The sequence below is a fragment of the Danio rerio genome, chromosome 18 (assembly GCF_052040795.2).
Source record: "Danio rerio strain M-AB ecotype USA chromosome 18, GRCz13ab, whole genome shotgun sequence".
NCBI lineage: Eukaryota > Metazoa > Chordata > Actinopteri > Cypriniformes > Danionidae > Danio > Danio rerio.
In genome coordinates, this window is record NC_141038.1 from 27,207,324 (window position 1) to 27,228,988 (window position 21,665).

The window sequence follows — 21,665 nt, forward strand, 5'->3', positions numbered from 1 at the left end:
CTAGTCACAAATTTAAAAATTGAAAGGTCGACGAGCAGTATTGTGTTCACACTTTGGCTTCAGACATTAAACAATAACAGTGATAAGTGGCATTTAAGAAAGGAGACACCTAACGCACACCATCTTACAAGAAACCCTGTGTTTTACTCAAAAACTCCAGGCTCCTCAACCACATCCATTTATGATCTGATGAGTGAGTGTGCCATGAGTCACGTAGTGTGAACGCAGCACATGAGCTCGCCTCTATCTGTGGCATTAATTCACTCTGTTGTGGTGCCATCCTGAAGTCCGTTACATTCAAATGGGGGAGAAATCAGAGGGGGGTGGATGCGGATGTCTGTTGATGCATGGGGGTTGGTTTTAGGATAAAGGGGGTAGCTGATGAGAAGTTGTGGAGCTGAAAGAGGGGTGGTCGAGGGGGTTGTGGTGACTGCTTCATCCCCTGAGGAACTGCCTGGGATGCCAACCAAAATCTTTTTTTCTCTCCCTCAATTTTGAGTGCAGACATATATATATATATATATATATATATATATATATATATATATATATATATATATATATATATATATATATATATATATATATATATATTTTTTTTTTTTTTTTTTTTTTTTTTTTATGGATATATTTGTGAGTTTATTAAAATTTTTGTGTGAATTTTCACTAAATTGTTTTAAAAAATTATAAAATTAAAAAAAAAAGGTAAATATTAAAAATTAAATATGTCTCTCTCTTATAATGGCATAGTATAACATAGAATTACAGCTATTAAATCTTTTATATTTGTTTTAAATCGAGGTGTTTGCAGCTGTTTGGTATTTATAGTGATAGACTTTGTATTGTTCAAGTATTTTGATGTTTATTTTCAAGTATTTGTACTTGTTTTATTGAGAACTTTTCTGTACAGAGTATTTTATTTTAAACTTTGACTGTTAAAAAATAAAAGTGTGAATGTCAGCTGTTAAATTGCATTTCATACAATGGAGCTTAACATGCTGCAATTTAAAAAAAATTTTTGCAATTACAAAAAACTCCACAAATTGAGAAAATATTTTTATCCGTTTGACCACACACGTGCAGTATATCAACACAACATTTTTTTTAAACGTGTTGCATTTTCACACAATGCAAGCAATTAATAAAAGGTGCTGCATTTTCTCACAACACATAAACATCGGAACACAACAGAAATGTTTTAAGGGGACCCTAAAACATGACAGAGCAAGCTATTTAGGTTATGGTTATAAAGGTTAATAAATAAAAAAGACACAGGAATTGGAATATTAAAATAAAAAAAACAAAAACCTCACCTTTCAAAAATCACCAACAACTTCACTGAGCAATAGTCATGGCACGGTGGCATCCGTGACATTTATGGGTCCCTCTTGAAACATTTCTATTGTGCTCAGATGTTTTAGCGTTGTGAGAAAATGCAGCACATTTTCGAAAATGGTTTGTGCTGTGTGAAATTGCAGCGCGTTCTATTAATTTTGTTTGTGCTATGTTAAATGTAGTGTGTTTTCTTAATTTTGTTTGTGTTATGTGAAAATGCAGTGCGTTTTATTAATTTTGTTTGTGTTATGTGAAAATGCAGCACGTTTTATTAATTTTGTTTGTGTTATGTGAAAATGCAGCACGTTTTATTAATTTTGTTTGCGTTATGTGAAAATGCAGCACGTTTTCTTAATTTTGTTTGCGTTATGTGAAAATGCAGCACGTTTTATTAATTTTGTTTGTGCTATGTTAAATGCAGTGTGTTTTCTTAATTTTGTTTGTGTTATGTGAAAATGCAGTGCGTTTTATTAATTTTGTTTGTGTTATGTAAAAATGCAGCACGTTTTATTAATTTTGTTTGCGTTATGTGAAAATGCAGCACGTTTTATTAATTTTGTTTGCGTTATGTGAAAATGCAGCACGTTTTATTAATTTTGTTTGTGTTATGTGAAAATGCAGCACGTTTTATTAATTTTGTTTGTGTTATATGAAAATGCAGCACGTTTTATTAGTTTTGTTTGTGTTATGTGAAAATGCAGCACGTTTTATTAGTTTTGTTTGTGTTATGTGAAAATGCAGCATGTTTTATTAATATTGTTTGTGTTATGTGAAAATGCAGCACGTTTTATTAGTTTTGTTTGTGTTATGTGAAAATGCAGCACGTTTTATTAGTTTTGTTTGTGTTGTGTGAAAATGCAGCACGTATTATTAATTTTGTTTGCGTTATGTAAAAATGCAGCGTGTTTTTGTAAACTGTTTGCATTGTGAAAAAAATGCAGCCCATTTTATTAATTGTTTGCTTTGTGAGAAAATGCAGCGTGTTTTTTCTAAATGCCTTTGCCATGTGAAGATTTGCAACATGTGTGCTGTCAAACTGATGAAGATGTTTTCTTGATTTACTGGCATTTTTTTGTAATTGCAAGTGCTTTCTTAAATTGCAGCATGTTAAGCTCTCGCAGTCGGCTTGCTTTTACAAAGCCCTTGACTCTTTATATTTATATACAATATTTTTGTATGTATATAGTGTCAGAAGAAACTTGAGTTATGTTAATGAATATGAGCTTTGTATTACACCTTAATGACATTTCTCTTTCATTGTAATTTTTTTATGTTTTTTTTTTTTATGTGAGTAATATGTGAGTTTTTATGAAAGTAATTTTTTGTTGAAAAAAAATCTCTCTCTCTCTCTCTCTCTCTCTCTCTCTCTCTATCTCTCTATCTCTCTCTAGCACCTGAGGGCTAATCTATCAAGCTCAGTAAGTGCTGGGCGACCTGACTCCATAACCATCCCTCTGTGTGTGTCTGTGTGTGTGTTGGTAATGGGGGAGGAAAACACCCCGCATGCTGCTTTCATATGCACCCCATTCACAGAGCAGCCAGAAGCCATCCTCCACTCACCCATCAGTTACTATAGTGACGAGTCTGCGCAAATTAAGTAGAGGCAGGCCTATGGGGGCGACTGCAGCCTCGCTGGCCTCTGAGATTACAATAGTAGAGCAGTTTGCTGTGTTTTCATTGGTTAATGTCATGCATTTCGAAAATTCATACACACCGGCAGCTCTGAGAGGCGCTCAGCATGTGTGGTATTTGTATATTTATACACGTGCAGGATGTCTGGAGTGAAAACGCAGGGAAACTAGACCAAGGTATTAAGGAGATTATACAGTATGGACTTGACAGAATATATTGTAAATGAAAACGCACATGCTTAAAGTCACTACTTCAAATCTTGATAATTATTGAATTATTGAAGACTGTCTCTGTAAAAAAGCCACTGAGGGAAACCTATATTAATATGGCAACACTTTACAATGAGATAGCATTATTAACTGAGATTAAGGCCCTGTTTACACTAGTGCATTTTAGTTTTAAAACGACGTTTTAGAATGAAAACGATCCACGTCCACACTAGCGTTTTACCCAGCGTTTCTAAACAGCTCTCCGTCCACACCAAAATGCTGAAAACGCACATCACGGGACCACACACACACTCTCAGGCAAGTGCTGCGGCATTTCTACCCAAATGAGAGCTGTGCTGGTCGGACTGCTCATCAAGCATCTCCCGCTGGATCTAATCTCAATATATTTGCTAAACGTGATATTTAATTAATCTTGTCTATATCTAACGACATATTCCCCGACTTTGGTCTTTTGAATCGATTACTTGTTCACAGGTAATGTGTTTTGGCAGAGCACAAAGATAAGTTAATATCTAATGTAACCATATACATTATATATTGACTGATCGCTTGCTTTTATTTCCTATAATGTATAAACTTATTGTGCGTTATACTTTCATAATGGCTATTATTGATTATTAAAACTGACATTCAGCAAAGCAGAGGATACGTTTCGTATTTTCAATGAAAATGAAAGGAGGCTGTGATGTTATATAGGCTCTGTTTTATTATGAATATGCATACAGTGAAGATGCAGCACGACGCCTCAGCATTTCTGCTGTCTGTTAAGTTGTTAATATCAAAATGAAAAGAGGCAGTTCCTTAAATCATGTTTTCATTTTATTGTTGAGAAAGTGAAACAACGTAGCCAGGATAAAGTGAATAAGGTTATAAAGTACACTGTTCCCTTTGAAGATTTACCGGACATGTCCTCAAGGGTCTGTTTTCCATATCAAACTTGCGGAGTCTGAACTTACAGGGAGAGGATGCAGGACTGAACTGTGTGTAGGCTCCCTAATATTGAGGAAAAGCCCCAATCAGATAGGCAAATGTCTGCAGCCCCGCCTCCGTTTTCAGATGTCTCTGTTTTCCTCCATCCACACTGAGACAGAGCAGCAGCGTTTTAGGATGAAAACGGCCTCTCTAGCGTTTTCGAAACGCTCCGTTTTCGGCGCTCGAAAACTCCGGTGTAGTGTGGATGGATGGCGTAACCGTAGCAAAACTTATATGTTTTAAAACGGAAACGCATTAGTGTAAACGGGGCCTAAGAAAGATATTATTTCCTGCCTCTGACACCTTGACTGCAGCTCTGCACAAGACGTTTGGCCAGTGGAGAAATAGTTGTGCCCAACTGAGCCTGGTTTCTCTCAAGGTTTTTTAATTTTTCACTTTCGCCAATTGGTGAAGTTTTTTTTTCCTCGCCACTAGCTTACATGGTTCGGGATATGTAAAGCTGCCCATCGATGGATTTGGTCTTCAGAAAACTGAACTGTTCTAAAAACTGAACTGGCACTGTTCAATTCACTGTGATCTTTTATGTGAAGCTGCTTTGACACAATCTACATTGTAAAAGAGCTAAAGAGATAAAGGTAAAATGAATTGAATTTACAATGCGAAAATTACAGTTTCTGTATTTTGAGTTTTCTTTAATTGCATTATGGAATGTAGATCTCTGCTCGGTTGACTTTTGATGTTGAAAATTCAACTACAGTTCAACAACGTGACTATAATTGACATTTAAGTAGTTTGAAATAATAGAATCTATAAGAAATGATAGAGTATACAGAGAAATAAGTTCAAACATGTACTAGCAGTTTATTATAAAGGTTTTTGTACTGTAATATACAACACTAAGCCAGACAATATTTTAAACTATTAAAAATAAACTTGTCAAGGTTAAAAGTAGTTGGAAGAAAGATCAAGGTCCCATAATACAATTTAAAAGCATAAATAATTGGGGGAAATACAGAAAACTTTTAATTTACAGATATTTTTTACAGTTTAGCAGTATTTATAAATTTTATGGTCACTAAAAATACAAGTTTGTTGTTAGTTTATGTTACTGAAGGTCCATAAGTTTTAAATTCTTTAAAAATCCATTGAAATCAATACACAACAGCAGCTCTGTGAGGCGCTAGGCATGTGTAGCGTTTGTATTGTTATATATTAGCAAGAACAACTGAAGTAAAATTGCTGAGAAATCTGATAGGAATAAAGGAGTGTATATGATTTCTACAGACTCAATATTCAAATGGACAAACGCTTTCAAGTCACTTTTTTTTAGTTAGCAAATACAACTCATTTGAAAAAAAGTTTTGAACTCAGCATTGAAGGTAATGAGTTAATTAAATACCTCATTAATTTACCTTAAATCGAGTAAGTTCACAGTACTCACATAGATTAGCTTTTTAACTCAATTGGTTTGTAGCAATCTGTTCCCTTAAACGGTTTCAGTGGTCTTAACTCTTTGGCTTTTACAGTACTCAGTTGGTTTGAGTTCTCTTCATTTATCAGGTTTTACTGTGCTTAGATTGCTTCATTTACTCAAATGGAATAAGTTCACATTACTCATTAGGATTAGTTTTTGAACTTAAATGGTTTGTAGCAATTGGTTTCCTCAAATGGTTTGAGATACAGTGCATCCGGAAAGTATTCATAGCGCTTCACTTTTCCACATTTTTTATATACATTAATCCAAAATTAGTTTAATTAATTTATTTCCTCAAAATTCTACACACAATAATGACATTGTGAAAACAGATTTTTTTTAAATTGCTGCAGATGTTTTAAAAAAAGCTGAAAAATCACATGTACATAAGTATTCAGAGGCTTTGCCGTGAAGCTCTAAATTGAGCTCAGGTACATTCTGTTTCCACTGATCATTCTTGAGATGCAGCAGCTTAATTGGAGTTCACCTTTGGTAAATTCAGTTGATTGGACATGATTTGAAAAGGCATACACCTGTCTATATAAGGGCCCAGAGTTGACAGTACATGTCAAAGCACAAACCAAGCATAAAGACAAAGGAATTGTCTGTAGACCTTCCAGACAGGATTGTCTCAAAGTACAAGGCTGGGGAAGGTTACAGAAAACATTCTGTTGCTCCGAAAGTTCCAATGAGCACAGTGGCCTTCATCATCCATAAGTGGAAGATGTTAGGAACCACCAGGACTCCTAGAGCTGGCCGGCCATCCTTACAGAACGACAACCATCTGTGCAGCAATCCATCAATTAGGCCAGTATGGTAGAGTGGCCAGACGGAAGCCGAAGTGAAATTTGCCAAAAAACATCTGAAGGACCCTCCTGAAGACCATAAGAAACAAAATTCTCTGGTCTGATGAGACTAAAAGTTACTTCTTTTAAATTAATGTCAGGCGTTACGTTTGGAGAAAACCAGGCACCCACCACTCATCACCAATCTACTACCATCTACTATGGGGATGTTTTTCAGCAGCAGGAAGTGAAAGACTATTCAGAATAGAGGGAAAGATGAATGCAGCCATGTACAGAGACATCCTGAATGAAAACCTGCTTCAGAATGCCCTTGACCTCAACGGTTCATCTTCCAGTAGGAAACCGACCCAAAGCACACCGCCAAAATATCAATGGAGTGGCTGTCCTTAAGTGGCCCAGCCAGAGCCCAGACCTAAATTCAATTAAACATCTCTAGAGAGATCTGAAAGTTGCTGCACACCATCGCTTCCTATCCAACCTGATAAAACTTGAGAGGTACTGCAAAGAGAAATGGGCAAAGATTTTCAAAGACATGTGTGCCAAGCTTGTGGCATCATATTCAAAAAGACTTGAGCCTGTAATTGCCGCCAAATGTGCAACATTTATTTTTAATAAATTTGCAACAATTAAAAATATATATATATATATATATATTTTTTTAACATTGACATTATGGGGTTTTGTGTGTAGAATTAAAGAAAAATTTAATTTAATCCATTTTTAATACAACAGATTTGAATGATGTAGTGTTAAATTATGTACTGAATCATGTATATTTATAAACGTTTGTAATAGTTGTTTGGGAAAGTATAGTATTTTTTTACCAACGAAATAGAGCTAAAGATGGAAAGCTGTTTTAGCTCTTGAGTACATGATATCCGTGTTTTGGATGCCTTAGATGCAAGCATTAGATAACAGGTTTCAAAGATCAAGTTGTTGATACTGTTTTCATCTCTGTGTAAACTGCAAAAGCAAGACTTTTGCAGAAATGCAACATATCTTTACAAACATCACCAACTGACCTAGAATGAACAATACAGCATTTTTGTCATTTTTTTATGGACAGGGAGTGTTTTGACAATGTTGTCATCTGTGTGCACAACCTTTTCTTTTTTCAAAAAAGCAAAGGAAAAGCATTTCAATTCTGAGTACACTATTCTCCTGTAAATGTACATTTCGTTTGCACTCCCATGTTTTTGTTCCCATTTTCTCCAGCGTGTTTCTATGGTTACTCATTTGTTTATAAATTACTTCTAACCTGTATGTCTTCTTTTAAATGTAAATTCAAACTCATTTTCCAGTTCTTGATTTACTGCTATCTATCTATCTATCTATCTATCTATCTATCTATCTATCTATCTATCTATCTATCTATCTATCTATCTATCTATCTATCTATCTATCTATCTATCTATCTATCTATCTATCTATCTATCTATCTATCCGTCCATTTGTCTATCTGTCCATCTACCCGTCTCAATCTTTCTGTCTCTGTCTGTCTGTCTACCTATCTATGTCTGTCCGTCTGTCCGTCTGTCCATCTATCTATCTGTCCATCTATCTATCTATCTATCTATCTATCTATCTATCTATCTATCTATCTATCTATCTATCTATCTATCTATCTATCTATCTATCTATCTATCTATCTATCTATCTATCTATCTATCTATCTACCTATCTATCTATCTATCCATCCAACCGTCCGTCCGTCCGTCCGTCCGTCTGTCTGTCCACCTACCCGTCTCCGTTTTTCTGTCTTTGTCAGTCTGTCTGTCTGTCTGTCTGTCATGGTATGTCATTGCATACCTTGCAATGTGACTATTGCAAATCAATGCTGAAACTATATATTGAGCAATATGAAAAAATTAATCACAATAACAATTTGACAAAAGTTGCTACTCTGATAGTCACAATTGTAAGTTGAAGGTGTGACAATTGTTAGATAAGGAGTTTTAATTATTTTAAAAGTTGCAAAAGTCACAATGAAACTTTTCTGTTTGTGATGCACAGGTCTCCACAGACTGTTCTCTTTTAATCATGTCCCATACAGGTCTTCATTCAAAGCTGCAGGACAGAACAAGTCAAAACAACTTGTTCCTAAAATTCCAAATGCTTTTAAGCTGATGTTTATTTTTTAAGACCATCGCTCATTTCCCAAGAACTTGCACTCTAGTCTGCCTGATGGCCATGACAGACAAGCCACATGAACAAAAACGAACTTGAAAGAGCTTACCGTTTCTAAATGCATCCACGTGCCAGCTAGACATAGCCATGAATGCTCCTCAAATAAGATTTAAATAGCCCATGTGACGAAAAACTACTATAAACTATTAGAAGCAATGCATCCTGCTGAGGCGAGTCAAAGCCCCCCGCTGCAGGATTGAATCAATGGACCCACTCATGTGACAGAAAACTGACACATCCCATCCACGTTAACGGCAAGACTCAAGCATTTTTAAAAGAAAAAAAAAAAAAAAAAATTTCAGATTCCAACAAGACAAAAATATGAGGTGCCAAATGTGCAAGGAATGTGTTATGGATTCAAGGAAAAGATGCAACACAGGCCTGTTAATGAGGAATATCCACAGAGCCGCACTCTTTCAGAAGTCGGTCCAGGCATGTCTGAAGTGTGCGCTTGCCCTGTGTGTGTCTGTGCATGAAAGGCCTGAAGTGTCTGTGATCTTCCCTTGCGGTTCTTGGCTCTACTCGGTCATTTAAAAGCTGCGAGATGTACAATACAACATTTTTGGAAGCTCTTCATATACAGACACATGCAAGTTTTCCACATCAGTCACATTCGTCTTCGTAGGAAGATACTTTTGAAACCCAAAAAAAAAAAATGTTTCACTTGAGGATATTGGTATGCCAAAAAATTTAATTAACACAGATTACTAAAACTTACTGAATCTGAAATGAATATGTTGCCTCAATAGTAAATGAACATTATGTTTTGTTTTGACCATGATACTGAAATATGCATCGTCACTGAAACTATTTTTGTGACAACACACAAAGTCAATGATTTTATATTTCGGTCACACTTAATTTTGATGGTCCGTTTGTTGAATTTAAGTTACAAATTGCATCTACATGCCAACTAATTCTCATCAGATTATAAGTTGACTTTTAGGTTGGGGTTAGGGTTAGTGTACAGTAAGTTAACATGTACTTGTTTCTTATAGTCAGTTAAGTGTCAGTTGAAAGAGCAGGATCAACACATATTAAGCAGACAGTCTACTAATACTCAAATGGACCATCAAAATAAAGTGTTACCAGTATTTCTAACAAATATGAATATGTAATAGGTTTATCTGTCAATGGACTTACATCTGGACCATCAATAATAGTTATGGTTTACTGGTTAATGAATGTGCCACAGAAATGTCATTATAAATTGAGCTTTGTAGGGGAAAAATCTGACTATATAAATTTATAACCAAATAACTATGCCAAAAAAGAGAAGAAACATTTTCAGTGCCAAAAAACAGGCATTACATTATAATGTGTTTTTGACTGTATCGTCGAATTTAGCTACACCCAAAAAGTCTACTCTAATGTATGTCAATATGTAAAAATGCTAGGCTGAAAAACTGAAAGAAAAACATCTCCATTAAGACTTAACTGACTGATTTAATTTATGACAGCATGACACATGCATGAACAGCATGAAGACCATTACTCAATTATCCAAATTCAATTACTGAATTTTTACATGCGCTTCATTGTAAAGGTTTTCTGTATCTACAGTACATCAACAAAAGGATGAATAATTAACGTATGTGTGTGTTTGTACTTTCATTGAATTTATGAAGGTGTAATGGATCAAATTATTTCTTTTATTAGTAAAGTACTATGGTATTCCGTACTGTACATGCACGTTGGATAAAATAAAAAGTTATAAATTAACAAATTTGCTGATAATACAGATACTGCAAAAATTGTGTTAAACAAGTTGTCACTTATACATAGCCAACTCTAAAATGAAGTTTTACTTATAGTGTGAATTGTTTAAGTTCAGCATATGAGCTGACATTATATACTATGGTATTTCTAAATATTATAAATATTATTTCTAAGTATTATCCACATGACAGTGATAAAGCACTGACTGTGTGATGAAGCCTATTAGAACATAGATTGACTATATAATAAAAGGGATAAAAAGGGATTTCGTTTTTTCAATATATAACATATCTACTTTGTTTTCTTTGTTCTCTATGCCTTATCCTGAGGCCTCTAGTGATTGCGCAGCACCATTGATGAGATCCCAGACATGTGAAGAGATGATGCTAACCATCAAGGAACTCAAAAGCGACACATAAGAAGAGATGATGCAAACCACAGAAGACTTCAAGGACAACTCACACAAAGAGATAAGGAGATGATCCCAACCATCGAGAAATGCCAGAAAAACACATACACTTAATACACTTCATTAAACATGTACACACAGACTTCACCTATATGCAATAAAATTGCAGGTTAACCATGTCTGTAAATTGGTCAAAGGTTTGGGGTCAGTACGATTTTTAAATGTTTTAAAATAAGCTTATCCTGCTTACCAAGGCTGCATTTATTTAACCAAACATACAGTACAAATGTAAAATGGTGAAATGTTATTGCACTAAAAAATAACTGTTCAAAAGTCAAACTGTTCATAAATTAAATAATTTATAAGTTATTTTATAAATTAATAAATTATTAATAAATTATTTTATAATATTTAATTATTTATAATTTAATTTAATAATTTATTCCAGTGATTTTAAAGATGATTTTTCAGCTTCTTTACTCCAATCTTCAGTCACATGATCCTTCAGAAATAACTCTAATATTATTATTATTGTTATTATTATTATTATTATTAGTAGTAGTAGTAGTAGAAGTAGTAGTAGTAGTTGTAGTAATAGTATTAGTAATAGTAATAAAAGCAATAATGACTGAAGTAAACATTTCATTTGACACTACATACCACAAGAAACCAGTTATTTAATTATTCTTTATAAATATTTAACAATTTAACCTTTTTACATTTAATAAATGTCACCTTTATGAACAGAAAAATTTTCTTTAAAAAATAGAATAAAACTGACCCCAACCCTTTGACCAGTAGTGTATATAATAACATAAACAACTACAATTTTTACTTTTTAGCTTAATTTGATTGTAAGGGAATAATGTGCACCTTTTGTAAAGCTGTTTTGAAGCAAAAATTACTGTTGAAAGCGCTATACAAATACATTGAATTGAATTGCTGCAAGTAATATTATAAAAACAATGTAATCCCAAATATAGTCACATGAGTTCAAATGTGAAACTGTTTGAATTGAGGTAAATTGTAGTTGAGTCAGCTATATTTTAGTTACAAAACTGAATTTGGCAACAACAATTTTCTAAAGAATGCCAGAGCAAACTATTTGTGCATATCAGAGCAACACTGAGTACTGTTTTGTTCCTCAATAAAAAAATAAAAATAAAAATGACTCATAATTAAAAAAGACTTGTAATTAAAACATATATACTTTTCATTTTAAATTAATCATTAACAATTTTAAAGTTATATTATCCAAAACAGGAATATACCAGCAAAGAAAAACACCTAGTAAAATACTCAAATACTGTATTACTGTAAAAATATTGCACAACCCTATATTGAACTCATAAATGCAATCGTTTCTACTTGAATACCCCACGATGAGATCATAGTATTATCTGGGGGTGAAACTAAAGGCTGAAAATTAACCAAAGATTTCTTTTGACATTAAAAAAATAAGATCCTCTCTGCTCCAGCAAAGACCTTGTCAAAGACGACTCTGCAAAACTGTGCAGAAAGCTGCTCTGCCAGTCAAAACATTGGGCCCCAGACGAGACGGGCACTCGGGTCCCTGTGCACATCGCAGAGAACGTCACATCTGGATGAAAGAATCGGCGTGTGCCCTTTCATTCACACGTGGGACAGCTTCCCCCACACAGCCTCTGCTGCCAGAGACTCGCCGCTCTACGTTCATTCCTCTTATTGTCATTCTAATTAGCTTTCAAGAAAGAAAAAAAATCCAGGCTCACACACACACACACACACACACACACACACACACATATATAGAGGCTCTGGCTAGGACAAGATCAGTTTTACTCACTCAAGTGACAAACCTAAATAAATATTTGCAGGTCCCATAACAATTTTACTATAAATTAATATTGTCTTCAAATTCAATGCAGCACAGAATACCTTGTAAATACATATGAAGACATGTCTTTACACTAATAGACACTCTCTCAGATACCAAGTACACATTTCATTGGAGGTGTGAGATATAGAAAACTGGTGATTCCCAGCGTGAGGAAAAAAAAGGATCAGGTTGAGACAATCAGGGCAATGACGTGAGGGACAGACGGGTGGGGGAAGCTGAAGCTTCACACACACTTACCATGAGAACATTGCAGAGAGAAACGTTTTACCCCCCACCACTCAGCCCAAGCTAATGCTCCAGAACACACACACACATACATGCATACATACATACATGTATACATACAGACAGATACAAAAATGCGCACACACACAAGTACTTGTATATCGCTTACATGCCTTCTGCATAGATGTAATGTATTTTATACTGTAAAAACTGCTTTACACTAAACCTCAAAAGACCCCATTAATTATGTTTGAGCATTTTAAAATACAAGGACACAGGGAATGTCCTTGCAAACCACCTTAAAGGAATGAAAAGTGAAAATTCGGTCATCTATTATCTCTTCATTTGTTCTAAATGTGAATTTCTTTCTTCTTTTGAACACAAAGGAAGATATTTTGAAAAATGCTAGAAATCTGTAACCAATGACTTCCACAGTATTCGTATTATCCCACACCACTCAGCCCAAGCTAATGCCACAGAAAACACTCACACACACATACAGTTGAAGTCAAAATCATTAGCCCCCCTTTGATTTTTTTCTTTCTTTTATAAATATTTCCCAAATGATGTTTAAAAGAACAAGGCAACTTTCACAGTATGTCTGATAATAGTTTTTCTTCTGGAAAAAGTCTTATTTATTTTATTTCGGCTAGAATAAAAGCAGTTTTTAATTTTTTTTAAATAATTTTAGGGTCAAAATTATTAGCCCCTTTAAGCTAATTTTTTCGACAGTCTACAGAACAAACCATCGTTATACAATAAGTATACAGTTTGATAGAGCGCTTGGACCCAGAAGCCGTTTCGCGTGTTGTCACACTTAACCAGTGGATGCTTTTGGGAACATTTTGTTTTGTTCATGCAAGGTTATGCAAGGTAAACAAACAAACTTTTAAAAAGGCACAAACTGATTCTTCTTTTGGAACAACTGCGTAAAGACATAAACAGGTGTTATTACAGATACTGCATTAATTTGCACCATGTATTCATTTATTTAGCTTAAAAACTCATTTAATACTGCAACTGTAACTATATAGTGTCATTTTAGGGTCCTGTTTACACCTGGTATTAAGATACAATCACAAACTGAAGGTGCTAAATTCAAGTGTACATAAAAGTTTAAAAGCGTTTTGAGCTTGTCCACTTTTGACCACTTACAGAGGCAGACCACCAAAAGGCCACCTCTGATTTAGTTGCTGACTTAATATATGCCTATTTGTATGGTCATGTTGTGAGAAAGGACACTTAAATAAGCTATTCATACTGTGCTTTGTTGTACTAAAGCAAACAGATTTTGACCGATAATATCATAGTTGCCTTCCATATCCTTTTCTTACTCTTGCTTTTCAACTCTCACACAAGCTGCTTTGCCTATTCAATAATACTCTTGCTAGAGAACTTGGTTCAACACAAGTCATGTAGAGCATGACAAAATAAGAGCCATAATGAATGTACTGACAAAATCCAAACTCAAGACAGTCACAACAACAGACTCAATTGCACACACTTCAATACCAGGTGGAAAAAGTAATGCATCCAACCTGAGCTTTTGTAATTGGCTCACTGAGAGCATTGCTTATTTACTAACTTAATTACAGACGTCCCGAGCCATTCCCAAGGATTAAAACTGGGGCAACCCAGACTCACTTTGAAAACATACCACTATATATATATATATATATATATATATATATATATATATATATATATATATATATATGTACCACTATATATTTCTGGAGAGCACCAAATACATCCCAGGAGCTACGTTTTTTTTTTTTTTTTTTTTTTTTTTTCAGTTTTTCTTTTCCCGAATCCACCAGGGGCCACTGGGTACACTTTTTGAGATCTCAAATTTCTCCAGAGGCCACGGTTGACTTATTGAATGACTGACCAATCGACTGACCCACCCTCTTCCTTCCCTAAATCCAACCAATAGTGTTTTCCAAAGCATCGATACACACACCCACCCCCTCCTTAAACCCAACTGACAGTTTTTGGAAAAGCAATCAAGAAAAAAAAAGCCCTCAGCTGATTTTTACCACATTTTCAGATTTTACCACATTCTCACCCTGTTATTTACTTGTTTATTTTAACTGCTTTCTTGAACCGTTCTTCACCGACCTCAAACCCCATCGTATTGGTCAACTCCTCTCTGCATCTTAAGTCTGCCGACGTACATGATGAGCTACTGAGCAAACTGGTAGCAGAGGGAAAGCAGACCATATGGAAATGCAGTCATGCATCCTTCTGGCTACATAATTCATGATCTCCAGTATTCTATATAGAGCTACGTTATCAGAATAAGCCTATGTTGAATTGGGTACATCAGTTGTTAAGTTAGTACATTTTACCATGGTTAATTCATATTTTCAAGTGCCATATGGACTGAAACGTATCCTAATTTTAATTTGCACCAATTTAAATAGGATGACTAATCTGACTTTATCTCTCAACAAGCCAACAGATAATACAGTATAATTTATGTGATGATTGTGCATGCATTGTTTTCAAGTGGGAGTTAAGTACACTTGTTATAAGTGAAACAGAATATTAACTGTACAATCATGTAGAAGTTGCATTTTTTTAAATACATTTTCCAAAGAAAAAAAGCATCATACCAATATGACACAATGATCCAATTCTCGAGAACTTGGCGTCTGTTTTAAATTGGATCTATGAAAGCGTTCTCTTCTACATCAAAGACATCCATCATTCCCAGACATCCTAATTTGTCACTGACCCACAAAAGAATTATGCAAATTGTGCAATGCAACTTCTACACATTTCTGCAGTTTAATATGCTCTCTAATTTAATATGCTCTCTCACTTATGTTCGTGTCTTGGTCTCTTGATTAATACGAGATCATAAAAATGCATGTATAATACAAGAACTGGAGAAAAGTTGTACAAAATTTCCTAGATTTAGTCTGTGAAGATGCAGAATGCAGGCATTACTCCTTGATACTTTGCTTTGTGAGAAGCATTTCGGTTTATTGAAACAGACGTATATATCTGTAGCCTCTGGATAACTCGTTTTGTGCAGCAAAAATCCAATTACCAAAAGAAAATGGGGCTACATGATGTGAAATCCCAGTGTTTGAGAATCCGAACCCGAACCTCCCTAGTGACGCCATCAAAGACACTGAGATTCCATAAATCCTCCAGGATTGGGGATCATTCCCTGCAATATGAAAAGAATTTTACAAGTCGAATCCTCTTTTCTCATGTTATTTCTCGTTGGTTGCATCATACTCCTCCACATATGGAGAAAATTGAGCAAATTAACGCTCCCCCATCTGTACGTAAAAACCTAATCATGGCTTAATTATTTCTTAACTGCCACATGAGCATGCATTATCAAAGCCTGTCAAGTTAGTGGAAAATGGCAGCTGACAATCCTCAGCAGGACACATCCTGACTTTTCACTTCTGACTTTGTTGTGAAAGTCCGGAGACAAGCCAGGACATGCTATATGGGAATTCCCTGGTATGGGGCAGCCCTCCTGCAGAAGGAAAAAAATTACCTGGCTAAGGCTGCATCTACATGAATCTATTTATATTTGGCATTGTGGTTCAAAATGTGCTTTGCACTTACTTTCCAAACATTTATTCTTAATGTTGACAATAATAGCATGTTAGAGATGCACAAAAATGAAAATTCTGTGCCAAAGCAAGAGAATTTTGCTGCAGTTCCATGACTGCAGCAGGCACAATGATATTATACAGAATCTAACTGGTGGTGCAATCATAGGGCTTGGTGCTGGGGACTACTTTCAGGCATTGCCCAATATTACTGAGTCAAGCGCAGTAATTTACATGGTAAGTCAATGCAAACGCACGAATAGACATCCTGCGACGCAAATCGCTCGAGTTCAAAAATCTGAACTCAAGCTGACATTTGCGCCATGTTAACCAATCAGAAGCTTCCTCTTGTTGGGGTGTGATGGTGACGTAGCACCTGTGGTTGGTGTCCCGGAAGAATCCTCCAGTCAACACTGACAACAGTTCATCAAACTGGGCTTGGCTCAGTCAGAAGCACCGCTGAAAGCCTCCATCATCCAGGTAAAGTTTCAGGAGGAGTTTGGATGCACCTCTGAAAGGATCTAGTGGACTCAAAAACGGCCCTAAACGTATCTACGCTGTTTTTCAGCCTTCGTAAAGCACAAAAACACTGTTATTTTTTTCAATAAACTCCATATTAGCCATTTAGCAATGAAGCTACAATCACCGGGCAGACAGAAGCCCTGCCAAATCCGTGTCTGTTCTGAAGTGAATTTGACGTGCACATGAAGCGGATTTGACGCCCGAATGAAGCGGGGTTTGAAACACGGATGAAGCGAGTAAACTCAAATGTTCACGCGGCTATTTATACACGAATAGCGCTCACACACAGCATGAGGCAAGTTATTTAATTTGGCAGCCATCTTTAAAACACCTTGGGCAGCATGCTCAGGCATTCTTTCTCAATAGGGAAAAATCTAATTCTCCAATACTGCTTGCCAAGCTTACGATTCAATTTCATACTAGGAATCAACAACACAATTAATCCACAACTGTCTTATAAGTTTTAATTCCAAACTTTCAAATCACAAAAAAACAGCAGAAACTGATGGCTGGTTCGAGCCCCTTCCCCGAAGAATCGTCAGTCTATAGCAATTGATGATTGGCTCCTGTACTAGAAGGCGAGGCTTCATTCGCCATATTGACCATTACACTTTTCCCCATTCAAAACTATACAAGTGACACGTATGTGTATTGTGTAGTCTTTGATGCAGCCCAACTTTTGCATGTGTGTAGAACAGTTCAAGATGAATGTTTAGAAAGAAGAGCCGACGAGTAAAACTTCTTTGTTTGCCACTGAGCATACACAACTGAGCACATGATGGACCAAAACAAAAAAAACGATGTATTTCCAGGTCATAAGAAAGAGCAGAAATGGGAACGTCAATCTCCTGACTGCTCTGCAAAGATTTCAGTGCATAGTAAAACGATGATACTCCGTATCATATCAAGTCTGACTGAAGTGAAAGCATCTCGAGGTTAAGGCTAATAGAATGACTGATAACATGGTTTCAGTACTGTGGACTTAACATCACTCCCTACCCCCAGCTGTAATAGCTTAATTTGTCACCCTGACACACATACAAACACGCACACACACATACACACTTGGCTCAAATACCTCATTAATGCCCAGCAGCCTATTATCTGAGGAGGAGGGGAAACGTTCAAATTCACTGCAGCCAATTTGAATATGCAATGGGCTAAAGATATAATCACTAAATCTAATTCGACAATTAGAACGGATTCCAGTTTTACACACTTGACACAACTACACTACTTCAATTTTAAAGCAGAAAGAAACGCCATTAGATCAGATATTGCTCAACTACTACATGTGACAGTATTTTGTATATTGTAATTGGTGGAATCAATGGGGGTCGAACGATGCTTTAGGAGACACGGCGACCACGGTTATATCTCCTTCTCGTCACAGGTCTTTCATGTCTGCACTGAGACAACAGGCATAGAGACACAAGAGGCTCCCTTGGGTTTACCAACACCCCCACCTCTTCCCAGAGCTCTTGACAAAGCCTTTCCAGTTGCCAGTCTGACCCAGTAACCTGGCGAGCAGCTCGGGGGTGTTGAGTAGCCTCTCCCGGGCTTCCGACCGCAAGAGAGTCACACAGTCCTCCGTTTGTATATGGAGCAGGTCCTTTTCCTGTCCAGCTTCTGGATCAGATGGCTATGTATTAGACGGGGGCCAGATAGTGACAAGCAGGCGCTGATGGGGAGGTGTGCTACAGCTGAATGTGCTAATCCGGTTAGACACAGGCATCTTTCTTTAAAGCAGTTTCACCGGATTGCACTGCCTACCAGAAATCCACATAGGCCGTACAGTGTGACCGCACGCCAATCTCACTAGCTGTAAATAACAATACTCTCATATAAACTCAACCTTTGGCCTGCCAAAGATACAAAACCCTAGAATCTCATCCAAACAATGACATTCTCCTGATTTACGGCACATAATTGTGCATATGAACATGCACGCTACTATAATTATCTAAATGTTCCCAATCTAGTCAAGCAGGCCCTGAGGGTGGCGTCACTGCAAGCTACAGTTCCCCGTCCATGTCAGGCACTGGTTTAGGAGCTCATGAAATATTGAGAGAGAGCGCAAGCGGCTGAGGGGTGCCGTGAGTTTTTTTGCTGCACGACTCAACAATCAGGTCTAATTAAAGCATTGCAATTTTTAGGCATCAGGAGGGGTGAGGAAAAACACATTCATCTTACCCCCTGGTTCCCCTTGAAGCAAATTGCCGGCTGATTTGGTAAGGACCCCTGGGGACAGAAGAAAAAAGGTAGAAGAGGTTGGTAAGCATCTAGTATTTTTATAGAAAAGGATTAGAAACAGGGATGAAATACTGAAAATGCATCATCGCCACATGAATTTCTAGGTTGAATCATTCATGACGGATGCTTTAACTCTCATAATGCAGTTGAATCCATAACAGACGCATCATTTTTTGTTTAGTTTTTAGTGTGGGAGTGAAACTTTGTAAATGCACCTATTAAACTATTAAAGTGTACTTTTAGATTATTTTGCAGGTTTAGCATTTGGTTTTATCTTAACATAAAATTGGTTATTTATAATAATTTTTTATATTTTTAATTTACAATATAAGGTGTTCTAGTAACTACATCATGGTCATATTCAGTGTTGAGGGGAACGTTTACAAGTAACGTGTTACGTAATAATATTATTTCCTAAGTTATGAGTAGGGACATTTTTTTTATATTTCTGCAGAGAATTTGTAAAAAAAAAAAATCGGCAGATTTCTGTGGAATATTTTGGGAGTATCGTAACTTAAAAGTTAATACATGAAATAAAAAATCATAGCTTTTCAACTTTTATTTAATGTTTACAATGCAAATTCATCTAGATCCACATCTTTGGTGAATAAAGCAAGTCTATCATATAATAGATCTACTAAGAGACAGAAAATATTAGTTTACTAACTGTATATGAATGTATTCCTTGCAAATAAACCCAAGGAATATATTTAGTCAATAATATTACAGAAATTAGTTTAAAACTGAATAAATCTACAGAAATCTGCAGATTTCTGCACATGCAGATTCTGTGTGGGCCTTGTAATGAGTTAAGTGATGCATTACTTTAAAAAAATAAGTAATAATATTTGAGTTACTCTTTTTGAAAAACGAACGGTGAGTTACTTTAATTAGTTTAATTAATTCTCTTTTAAAAAATAAATTGCTGAATTGCAATTAAAGTAACATTAAATTCACCATGAATAATGCAGTCAATGAGCGAATGTGTTTATTATTTTGAACGCATCGAAGAAAAGGAAAAGTGGATTGTCTCAAAGGAGAGTGATTTTACTAAAAACAAATAGTGCAAATGTAGCAAACACACTGCTTTAAACTTTCAATAATATGTATATATAGGATCTATGTATAGATCTGGGCTCAAAAAGTTATCAGATAACATTATCCTAAAATATTTTTGTATGTTTTTTTTTATAAATTTAAATGTAGGTGTATGCTATTCAGTGTGTTGTTAAGTGCAGAACTCTATTTAAAAAATGAGACAGAAAAAAAAAAAAAACGTTCTGAAAGAGATCAAGCCTTAGCCAGGTAATAAATAGCAAAATAATAACGCAAAAGTAACATAACACATCACTAAAAATAAAATGTATACAAGTAACATAAGTAATTACTTTTTTGTGCATTATTTTAAAAGTAACTGGCAGTGGTGTAAAGTAACAATTTACAAACATTGAGTAATTGAGTAGTTTTTTACAGAAATAGCATTTTTCTAAGTAGTTTTAAAAATGTCCACTTTTACTTTCCCTTAAATATATTTTTAGTGCAGTTTCAGTACTTTTACTCCACCACTTTCCTTCAACCTGCAGTCACTACTTTATTATTTCTTGTCTATGAGGATTAGAAAAATCAGTCCTTTAATTCCTGTTCAATCATATGGACCAATCATAGAAAGTAAATCGCATTATACAGAACCACCTTAAGATATGCAGCGAACTTTTTGGAAGCATTAGAAGTGTCCAAGAAGATACTTTGCATGCAATGACCCAGAGACTATTAAGACTGAACATTACTAATGAGAAGATGAAAATTGTTTACTGTATAATGACCAAAATGGCCTTAAGCAATAAGTAAATACACTACAGAATGTTACGTTTACACACACATGCACAAATTACATGTAATACATGTAATCAACCTTTCCCAGTGTAATACGTACTACTCTTGAGTACTTTTTAAAGGGTTACATTTTACTAATACTTTGAGTAATATTTACAATAAATACTTTAGCTCTACTTGAACTACATTTTTGGGGAAATAATGGTACTTTTACTTGAGTATATTTTTCCACCACTAGTCATATTCAAATGTTTGACATATTTGTTGGTGCATTCACTGCATGATTAAATGGAAACTTACTAATCAGATACAATTTACATTGTTATGACAGTTTTATATGCATAAAACATAGTGAGTCTATGCAATTGCCATGGCTGTTTTCAGATATTGAATGCATTATTAAAGTTAACAAAAACAATGCAAAAGTTTGTTTTTTTTGTACCAGCCTCACTAAGAAGTCAGGAAAAACTAATAACCTCTAACTTTCAATTGTAAAACAAGTTATTTTTTGGTCCTTTAGGTATTTTTTTTTTCAATGCAATGAAAGTTCCCATTAACTTTAACAGTAAGGACAAAACAGAGATAAAATACCTTTTTGTTCAGCAAAGTGAATCACACAGGTCTGAAGCGACTTAAGTTTTCATTTT

General features: G+C 35.4%; 2 protein-coding genes across 2 annotated transcripts in view; both read right to left on the bottom strand.

The window, feature by feature from the left end:
- LOC147839744 (uncharacterized) overlaps positions 1-21,665 on the bottom strand; it is a 512,229-nt gene that overhangs the window by 241,680 nt on the left and 248,884 nt on the right. The gene's annotated exons all lie outside the window — the stretch shown is intronic.
- LOC565819 (novel protein similar to elongation factor RNA polymerase II (ell)) overlaps positions 1-21,665 on the bottom strand; it is an 87,866-nt gene that overhangs the window by 62,176 nt on the left and 4,025 nt on the right. The window contains exon 2 of the mRNA XM_087293167.1: positions 19,126-19,173. Within this exon, the coding sequence (XP_087149293.1) occupies positions 19,126-19,173 (48 nt within the window). The remainder of the gene's footprint in view (positions 1-19,125; positions 19,174-21,665) is intronic.